This window comes from Acipenser ruthenus, chromosome 22 (genome assembly GCF_902713425.1).
Source record: "Acipenser ruthenus chromosome 22, fAciRut3.2 maternal haplotype, whole genome shotgun sequence".
In the NCBI taxonomy this organism is placed as follows: domain Eukaryota; kingdom Metazoa; phylum Chordata; class Actinopteri; order Acipenseriformes; family Acipenseridae; genus Acipenser; species Acipenser ruthenus.
Genome location: NC_081210.1, coordinates 12,525,003 through 12,535,205, shown reverse-complemented (window position 1 = coordinate 12,535,205; position 10,203 = coordinate 12,525,003). Strand labels below are relative to the sequence as shown.

At 36.4% G+C, this 10,203-nt stretch overlaps 1 protein-coding gene across 2 annotated transcripts in view; it reads right to left on the bottom strand.

The window, feature by feature from the left end:
• Positions 1–551: 551 nt before the first annotated feature.
• Positions 552–10,203, bottom strand: part of LOC117431661 (ubiquitin carboxyl-terminal hydrolase 22-like) — a 93,849-nt gene continuing 84,197 nt past the window's right edge. For both annotated transcript variants that reach the window (XM_058995981.1, XM_034052873.3), the window contains 5 exons: positions 9,214–9,340; positions 8,824–8,915; positions 8,188–8,250; positions 4,674–4,823; positions 552–3,325 (listed from right to left, as the gene is read on the bottom strand). In XM_058995981.1, coding sequence (XP_058851964.1) covers positions 3,283–3,325; positions 4,674–4,823; positions 8,188–8,250; positions 8,824–8,915; positions 9,214–9,340 — 475 coding nt within the window. In that variant the 3' untranslated portion in view covers positions 552–3,282. The remainder of the gene's footprint in view (positions 3,326–4,673; positions 4,824–8,187; positions 8,251–8,823; positions 8,916–9,213; positions 9,341–10,203) is intronic.

The window sequence follows — 10,203 nt, the reverse complement described above, 5'->3', positions numbered from 1 at the left end:
CAAACCAACACAGCACTAAGACTGGGGAAAGCCTGCTGTCAGAGCCATGACAGCCTTCGTCATAGTAATGCAAGCAGGGACCAAGGTGGCAATGAAACACTGCAGGAGGGACTGCGAACAGTCAGACCCCAAGCAGAGCTGAGCCCAGCAACTGCTATTGAATCGGAATGGTAACTTTGTTCGATGTACAGAGTACCGGCGGCAACGCGAGCAGGTCTAGACCTACAGTTACCATGGGAGTGATTTATAGGGGTGCCCACCTGTAGCACTCTTGGCTAACCAGCAGTCCAAAAACTGTAGAAACCGATTCTTTAGGATTAAAGGGAATGACATCCATCCATCCACCCACCCCTCCCAGTCCCTGCCCAAATCAGCAGCACAAACCACCAGGGGTGTCCACGGATATTGCCGTAAGCAATTGTGCAGTGTTTATGTCTCACAGGTTAGCGAGACATTTGGCACCAGAATGTTTAATACTCCAAATGCAGCACCCAACAGTACCAAAACAAAAAGGGAAAGCTGTAGAAACACAGCCAACAACAGACACATGGTATAGAGCTGGTATTTTAATTTTAAGTTACCTGTTCCGATTACCCTGGGCAACATTTTTAATTTAAGCCTGATTTACAAACAATGTAAAACAAAATGTAATGTGGATTTCAGTCTTTCTTTGTACCGATCTTTACCCTCTGTCACGCAGGGTCGTCATCGTATGGTTTTGTGCATAAGTAGATGACTCTGGCTTACCAATAAGCAATTATTTAACCACACAGCCTGGCCGGTCTTTAATGTCTTGCAGTTCTTAAAATGCCTGACATGATCACAAGACACAATGTGAAAAGGAAACGTCTTAAACCAAACACCTTAAAACTGCTTTAACCTCTTACAGGTGGAGCAGATCGGTTCATTTGATTTCATATTTCAAGTTATTCTCTGAAAAGTCAAACAGAATGTATTCTGTTGCTGTAAAGCTTTGTACCATCATACAAAAGTAAATAAAATAAAAATAAACATTTGAAACATCCCTCAGGTAAAAACCAAATGTGGTTAAGGGTGTTTTAATATTTGTATTTTTTTTTTTGCTATTGAAATCTAAGCAAGGGCAGATGCTAAAGGACTGGGGTCTGGAAAAATGCCAAAAATAAAATAATTTTACACCATGTTGCAAAGTAGGATTCAAATTAGCAAATTTGCAGGGCCTACATAGGATTCAATAGACAAAAAAAATATTTCAAATGTCCTTCAGCATCTACCTTGGCTATTTAGATGTAAATATTAAACTGATGTTTTCATCTCTATAGCCTGCACACAGGCCGTTGCAGTGGATAACAGTTTATTTTCTTTACCTGGTCCTTCTATTACCTGGATAGAAAAGTGTAGATGTTTTGAAGGTCCTGACAATCACAACACCCTGAATCTTTGGAAAATTCAGCATTTACTATGAATGCAGCTTCGATGTACCGTATTCCTTCAAAATGAAGGCGCAGCCCAAACTTCACACCCTCAATTTGAGGAAAAAATAAATTGTCAAATAAATCTGTATTTACAAAGTTATGTGCTGCTTCTCATTCCCAGTCGTGATTACTCACACCTGTTTTTCTCCTAATTTGGCATGTCGAAAAATACAGGGGTCAGATCAACATTTCCGATCTGTCCAAGCTGTACTGTTTGTTAGAAACTCTTAAATTGTAGAAGCTTCTCTTTGACTTCCTCAGGAAGCTAATGACGCTTCTTTGAAAATGGCTGTCTGTATGTCATTGATGATTCAAGATCGGGCAGTAACATTTTGGTTCATCTTTTCTCGGCAGTAAGTCACGTTGCTGCTCATGTATTCGGGCAGTGACGTCTTTTCTTGGCAGTCAGTCATGTTGCTGTTTGTGTACTCGGGTAGTCACGTCTTTTGTTGGCGATCTTAATACAAGCACCACTATACTGTACACAGATTTAAAATGCAGTCTATTTTTGAGAAGCAAAAGATGGTTAAAAAAGTGCGTCTTAAATTCGAAGGTCATAAAATGAAACTACAAATATAATATAGCTGAAGGTCAAAACAGTAAGTAACAAGTTCCCTTTCATTTAATGTACAAGGGCCTATTTGTAACAAAAGTGTGTGTGTGTGGGGGGGGGGGGCGGGGAAAATCACAGACAGAAACTTAAACTGTTAAACACACGAGCCTTCAGCTGCTCTCTTATCCAGTTTTAATTGCATGCTTGTTTTACTGATACTGATTACTGATTCAGTACAGCACTGTATTGTTGTACTGCATATAACACACAGATACTGGTGGGATTAATACTGATCAATCAAGCAAGAATGCACCATACATAAGCATGAGCAGCCCTGCTTTCACTGTAGTACAAACTGTAATAAATGGAGCATTTTAAATACATAGTTTTTTTTTCACATCCAAGTGATCTAATTCCATCGGAATACCAATATGACGACTTTTCACGATGAACACAATGCCAACTCATTACAGTTTTTACCATGGCAGTACACTTCTGAAAATCTCTCCTGAAAAAGGGTGGAAAAAAGTAAACATGAATTCAAATGAAGCCACCCTCCCCCTCAAAAAACAAAACCACCAAACAAAAAAAACCAAAGGGCCCTCCACAGTGTCAATCGGCAGTCCATCGGAAAAACAGATATATATATATATATATATATATATATATATATATATATATATATATATATATATATATATATATATATATATATATATATATATATATATATTGAAAGCGTGTCCGAGTTCCAAATGAGTTTAAAAAAAAAGGACTAGTTTCATACAGCATTTCATAACTAGATTCACAAATAAAAAGGACTTGCAAAGTCTTTAATAATACCATAGTTTTTCTGCTTTCAGACCCATATGCATTAAAAATTAGTTTTTTCTTCTTATTCTTAAATGATTGGTCAGTTGGAGCTGGAGCACCATGGGGAAAGAAAGTAAAAAATAAAAAAAACAAAAAGAGTTTGTGATTCATGAGATGTGCCACTCCCAGGGTTTGTCTCCTCTTATTTCTCTCTCTCTCTATCGGTCTCTGCAGTGGATCAGCTGTGAAGGTGAGGGTGACCATCTTCTATAAACATGCGATTTAGCCTCCCAACCCTGGCAAAAACCAGGTTTCATGTTCCTGGTTTCTTTCCTTCTTCACTGTCAAGTAGGTACTGGTCGCTCAGTGCTGACTAACTTTTTTTTTTTTTTTTTTTTTTTTTTAAAGAGTTTCAGGTAGGTTTGTGTGTCGTTTTGAAGGCTTTCACTTTCTCAGGTTAGGCTACTCGTATTCAAGGAACTGTTTGTGATAAAATAACAGATACCTGTAAAAACATAAAACAATGTGTACATGTTAGCATGCGAGTCGTACAGGTATTCTACTAGAATAATAATAATAAAAAAAAACCCACACACTGCCTGCTCACTTATTTAGAACCTGTACTTCATACTGGGTCGGGCTGCCCTGATCAGAGCCTTGACACTGGATGGCTTGTCATGATAGGTACTATATAGAAATGAGTTGATTGATTGATTGATTATATTTCACGTAACTGGTACAGAGAGGTATGCAGAGGATCGCTCATCAAAGTTAATCCCAGGATTGTCCTTATTACTGTGCCCCTGCTCGAAGAGCATCCACTATCACGCCTCTCTCGAGATCTTTCCTCATTTCCGGTAGGTTGTTTGCAATTGTGCCGCTCCCACAGCTTTACAGCCATATCATATGATCTACCTACTTTGAATTTCCCATTCAATGTGATGCCAAACACAAATCGTGTAGACAGGACCCAATAAAGTAGCCAGGCAGTTTACATAGTCATACACCGAATCCAAATCGCTCATTTCTTAGCCTCATTTTACAGGTGTGGTTTTAGACAACGGAATACCATGCAGAATATTCTCAACTAAATTTGAAAATGCACAAATACAGACAACACTAAGCTGATACTGTTCAAACTCAGGCCAACTGAAATGCTTCCTGTTTAAAAGAGGTCTGAAATATTGACGTGGTCTCGTTGAATGGCTCCAAAAGGAAACTATGGGCACGGTGGCACTCCGAAGCACAACTGCAAGCAACGTCATTTGTATATATGCTTAGACCTGAACATTATGTTATTCACTAACATTAATGTTAAACAAGATGCACCAGGCTATGCTTTTTTCCTTCGATATAGTATCACTGCTGTAGAAGCAGATGTTGTCTATAATACAGTTTGTGCAGCTCTAACAAACAAATTCTTTAAATCCCTATTATCACATTGAGAATACTTTCTAGTCTAAAAGTTTGTTCATAAAGTCTGTTTTAGTATTACTACATATAAATGAATAGAGCCCAATTTTACTAAATAGAAACAAGCATGACCTAAACATACCTGAGTATTAGTTTTAAATTGGTCATACTGTTCATTTTATTGCATTATAAAAACCTAAAAGTAGCCCTTATAAAAGTTTCCCCACAGTCAAAAGTATAGGTAAAGTGTAATAAAGCATAGTGAAAGCATGGTAAAGTATAGGTAAGCCTTGTAAAGCCCAGAAAGGAATGGTAAAGCATATTAAAAACCATGTGGAACTATGTTAACTGTATAGTACAACCATGGGAAAACTGCAAAATGATCATGCAAATTTACTGTGGTAAACTTAAAAAAGTGGCAAATAAGAATAAATGCCTACCCTTCACTGTCTAACACATCCGTGATGCTAGCCTTGGTGATGATTGCATCGTCACATTTAAACCACTGGTCCTTGTGCTGTCGGATGAAGCTGGTATAGTGGCCACTCTCCAGTGTTCCCTGATGATTGACGACTGCAAACAAGGAATATCTGGGAAGAAGAAGAAGTTATAATGGAGCAATGTAAGCAGGTAACATGCCGAGGAAATCAACAACACATGACAGGTTTGATTGGTGAGCCAATTCAAATTGGAAATGAGAAGCTCTGTAGGTTCTCTGATACTGTAAACAGTGCTTTTCAAACATTTTAGGCCCTGTACCCCTTTCCAAAAAATCTAGTCTACCGCGTACCCCCATCTGAGATAGGGTCATAATATACCTATGAAAACAGAAGAACAAAACGTATTTTCTAATAACTAGGCTTAAGTACTTATTGATGTTAACTGAATATATATATATTTTTTTTAAATGATTACCTACCAATGTGATGGATGTGCCTGCTTTTTATCACAGATTTCAGTAAAACTACACCCTGATTAGTAAACAATGCAGCCCATACACAAGGGTATGTTATTCTGTATTTTAAAATGAACCAATAGGACTTCAAGTTACAAAAAAATGTAAGCAGGTCATTAAAAGAAAATAAATAAGCCTCAATTTGCTGCATGGAAAACTGCTGTTAAACTAATTAAATTAAATTAAAAATTAAAACTGAAAATGCTATGTCAAATTATTTCAAAATCCAGACCAATAAGTATGGCAAAACGAGTCCAGAAACAGGTTATGCTTTTGAAAAACAAAACCTAGGGTTCTAATTTAAATCAAAATCAGAAAGCAATTCTCAACAAAAGTCGCGCATTTCTTCCAAGAGTGTAAAGAGAAAACAGATGGGGCATTTTGCATAAAAACAATTTAAAATTTACAAATACAGACATTTAAAAAAAAATTAAAAAATAGCATGCAGAACTGTATAACACATTGAATGTGTGCTTTTTTATTTATTTAACTCGAATGTTATCGTTTAACAATTGAGCTTTAAAATTCTATGTGTCTCTTGTGCAGTATCGAATCCAGCCAGAATAAGCACAATGTTTTGAAGTGAATATTTCCAAAAGCTAATTTGATGAAAGTAGAAAGGTGACATTTACATGCAAAATGCTAACATGTTAGTGCTTAGTGCAGTCGTCTGTTCATGTTAATCAGCTGCTAGACAGCTTGTTGATTGGCACTCGCTGTATGATATGAACACGCGCAATAGGTCTGGAGTAGGGAATCCAATTCCAGACACTTCCCAATCCCAGGAGTTAGGGATTTATTTGTTTGTTTGTTTGTTTGTTTGTTAATAATACCATGCTTTTGCTTTTATTAGCCTAATAATTAGCGGTGTGCATGCCTAGGCTAATGCAATCACTCCACAAAGGAGTTATTCAACGAATTAGTCATAGTGAAAAAAACACATAAATTGCTGCAAGTAAAGATAACACAGTCGTGTACGCTCTAGCACCAGCACAGTGATTTCACTGTCTAAATAGGGCGGTACAACTCAACTCAATAATACTGTTATTTAAAAAAAAAAAAAAAAACATAAACTTAGTTAAAACACACTGAACTGATTAAACTGTAAAACACTGAACATTTAAACTCCAGAAAGTAAACGTACCTAGTAAATACTACACATTTTTAAAAGAAGCAACATCATACAATGATTTTTTTTTTTTTTTGCCTACAGACTGCAGAACCACCGCCCTGCTATTTAAATATGTCATTTAGCCATGTGCGCTCAAAGCTCACTCGCTGTCAGCAGCCGGTTGGGTGTTTATAGTTAACCTCGCCTAACAGAAGGGAATGTAGGCTACACCAGTACGGCTGTGGTTTTATTTGAAAGGAGATTCAACATTGTTAATTTGTTTGCTAAATCGCGAAGTACTACAATGTGGTTAAAAAAAATAAATAATCTGTTGTCCGCCATTAAAGGAATTTTCTCGTACCCCAGTACCCCAGTTTGAAAATCGCTGCTGTAAAACAAGAACATTTCACGTTTATCAAATAAGCAAAATTAATGTGCCGTGAAATACATTATTCATACATGTGCTGTACATTAAAAGAAAAAGAAGCACAAACATTTATTGCAGCAAAAATTGACCTTGAAGGCCATTAGTGAAATTAAGTTGCCACAAAAATCCTGTTTTACAGTATCTAAAAGTATACAGTGTAGAAGTATGTATTAAAAAAGTATGCCTGTAGGGGGTGGCGTGTGGCATTTACTCTGAAGTCACATGGACAACTTAAACTGTAGTGCAAGAGTTAAATCAGTCTGTTCAATTACTTTCCAGGATTTCTTACTGGCATTCTAGGGACCTTTTTCATTGGACATGTGAGTTGGTAATAATCAGTGGTGCACTTACTCTGTTAAACACAGCTATAGTCAGCACTCACATATCCAACCCTATAAAATGCTGGCTTCAGTGACAGTTAAACGAGTGTGACGCATATCAGATTATTTCATTTTGACCCATTCCAACACAAAAAAGATACAATTTCAAAAATACACAGCTGAAAGGACTGTGTTTTAAAACAAACAGGCTTCCTTTTAGATGTATTGCAGTTGGTTCTGTTGGTACAGTACTATAATTTCAACAGAAGTAGTATTTGTAATTCAGAACGGTATGATTTTGAAAATATCACTTGCCAAAAGAGACAACTGTGGACATGTGTACTGTAATACAGTACATACTTTTTAATCCTGTATGTATTGTAGCAGTATGTAAAATTCCCCATTAACGATTAAAAAAACAACACCAGTTTCCAGAATTAAAACAGTATCCAAAGTCATTATTCAAAATTGCAGAATATAGTGCTCGATAAGGCCATAACGTCACAATTCACTTGCAAATGAAAATGCACAAAAGCAACTAAAGATCACAGATTTGAAAAAAAAAAAGCATCACAGTATCTACAACTGTTTAATGGTTAACTTTTACATTAATGTAGCTTGTCTCACTCGCTTTGCTTTTGCTGCATTTTTGTTATGTGAAATTGGAGGAAGCGCTGTGTAACTGCACAATAATGACAAAATGAAAAAAAAAACACACGGGCTGTGACGTATATTTAAATACACTGTAAAATTGAAGAGATGGGCTTTGTACCAGAAAACTGGTGATGGAGTTGGAAATCGTGTTGAAATTATATAATGGGGATTGATTTCATTCTTAATATAAGGGTGGTAAAACGCGAATGATGTGTATCTGGGTAATGGACATACAAGTGCTGACTGTAATTTATGTTTTGTATTAGCAATTATTGCCACCTTCCGATACGTCAGGAAATACCCAAGAATAAAAGTAATTCCCTAGTTGATTTACCTGAATGAAATGATATGAAAATCAGGATTACGTTGAAAATACATATTGCTGCCATATGGACAACACAGGATACAGCAAAGGTAAATGTGTTTCTTAGAAAGTCCCTTTCACGTAACAAAGCACTTAGATAAATCCAAAATAAACAGTACATACTTATTGTCATTGTTTAAAGTGTCAACTGGCTGTTGATACTGGCCATTCATTCTGCTTTCTTTACTGCAAAGAAAAAAAAAAACAGTGGTTCAGTGGCTTGAGATAGACAGCAGACCAAGGTTTTAATTTCCAAGTTTTGCCAACTAGCTGTAAAAGCGAACAAAAGTATGTAAGTACAGTGCCATCTCCTCCATCAAAGAAAATAAGCCCATTACTAAATACCAAAGTAATACTCAGGCTGGTCAGGGAAGCAGCTCCCCTGCTTCTGCTCTTTGTGAATGCACACCATGTAGAGCTGGGAAGTTAACCTGTACCTGTGGCCAGTATGACATGTCCATATTACACTAAAACAAGTGATGTATTAATACAGGTATATACCAGTGTAAACTCCTGGGTGTAAATTAGCATTTTCAGATGCTAGCAAATTTGGGGTGAAAAATCAGTGAATACTGACTGACAGCTTTTGTAAAACCTTGGAACTTTTCGGTAAAAACCTTGCATATAGTACCCTTAATCCAGTCGTTAATTAAGTCCTATTCTAGACATAATATTAGGAGAACATAAAAAATCAGTGCTAGCCATGGTCAATGTTGAAACAGTGTTTCAGCTTCTTGAATCACAGCAGCGACACCTCACCTAGAAGCCATGAACGGAGTCATATCCAGCTCCAGCGGAAAGGACACATAGGTGGTGATCTTCCGTCTCAGTTTTGCAGAGTGTTCGAACCGCTGGAATAGAGAGAACATGAAGTCAGAGATTTCACTCAAGCACAGAACTCCACAGATGCCCACAAGCAAAAAGTCTAAAATACAATAGAACGGCAATTCAATGCATAATACAATTAGCCTAGCATTCAATTCTACCATAACAAAATGGTCTTCAAATATTCTGAAAGGAATTGGGATTTATAAAAGCAGCTTTGCTTAATCCTTGGCTGTCTTATTTAATGAGAAGATTCCTTTTGAAATGATCATCATATTGCTGTCATTGTGCAGAATGAGGGTCCCAGTGTAATCCACTGCTTACCTTGAGATGAAAACAGGCTACGATGGGTAGCTTTTTCATTGTGAGCTGTTTGGTAGATTCTTGGTAACTATGGCAACCACTACATTTGATTTTGGCACTACTTCCTAGATGCTCTGGCCTTGTAAACCTGGAAAATCAAAACAATAAAGCATTTATTAGTGCAATGCAGGCAGTAAGGATTTTCAGATCTACAGGTAGATAGCAATATACTGCAGCCCAAGAGACAGATCACTATATATATATATATATATATATATATATATATATATGTATATATATATATATATATGTGTAGATAAGGCACTGTGTATATACACACAGACACACACACACTTTTGTAGTCAAAAGTTTACATACCCCAATGGTAATTTCTAATTTCTAGAAATAGATGGTCTACAATTATTTATTTCAGCAATTTTTCATACCCTGACAAGGAAAATGAAATTAATAGCTAGTTGAGGCACCTTTAGCAATAATAACCTCTTTTAAATGATTAGGATATTTGTCAATAAGCTTTTGGCATGATTCTCTAGTGATTTTTTACCATTCTTCAACGCAAAATTGTTGTACACAGCCTTCTTCAACTCATACCAAAGATTCGCAATCAGGTATAGATCAGGGCTTTGACTAGGCCATACTAGAACCTTGATTTTATTCTTCTTTAACCATTCTGTAGATTTTGATGTGTGCTTTGGATCGTTGTCATGCTGAAACATCCAGTTGCATTGTAAACCAAGTTTTGTAGCGAAGGGTTTAAGACAGTGGTGAGAAAACTTTAAATTCCGCCCCCTTTTTAGCATACATTTTGTCGCACGCCCCCCCATATAAAAACGTTAGATCTCAATTTTGTATTTTAACAGGTGTTTTTTTCAAGATTTCATGTAAATCGTGTATTTCCCTTAAATCACAAAAAGCCCAGACTTAGCTAAATACATACGTGTATCACAAATTCAACATTTAAAATCTTTTTTTTTTTTTTTTTTTTTTTTA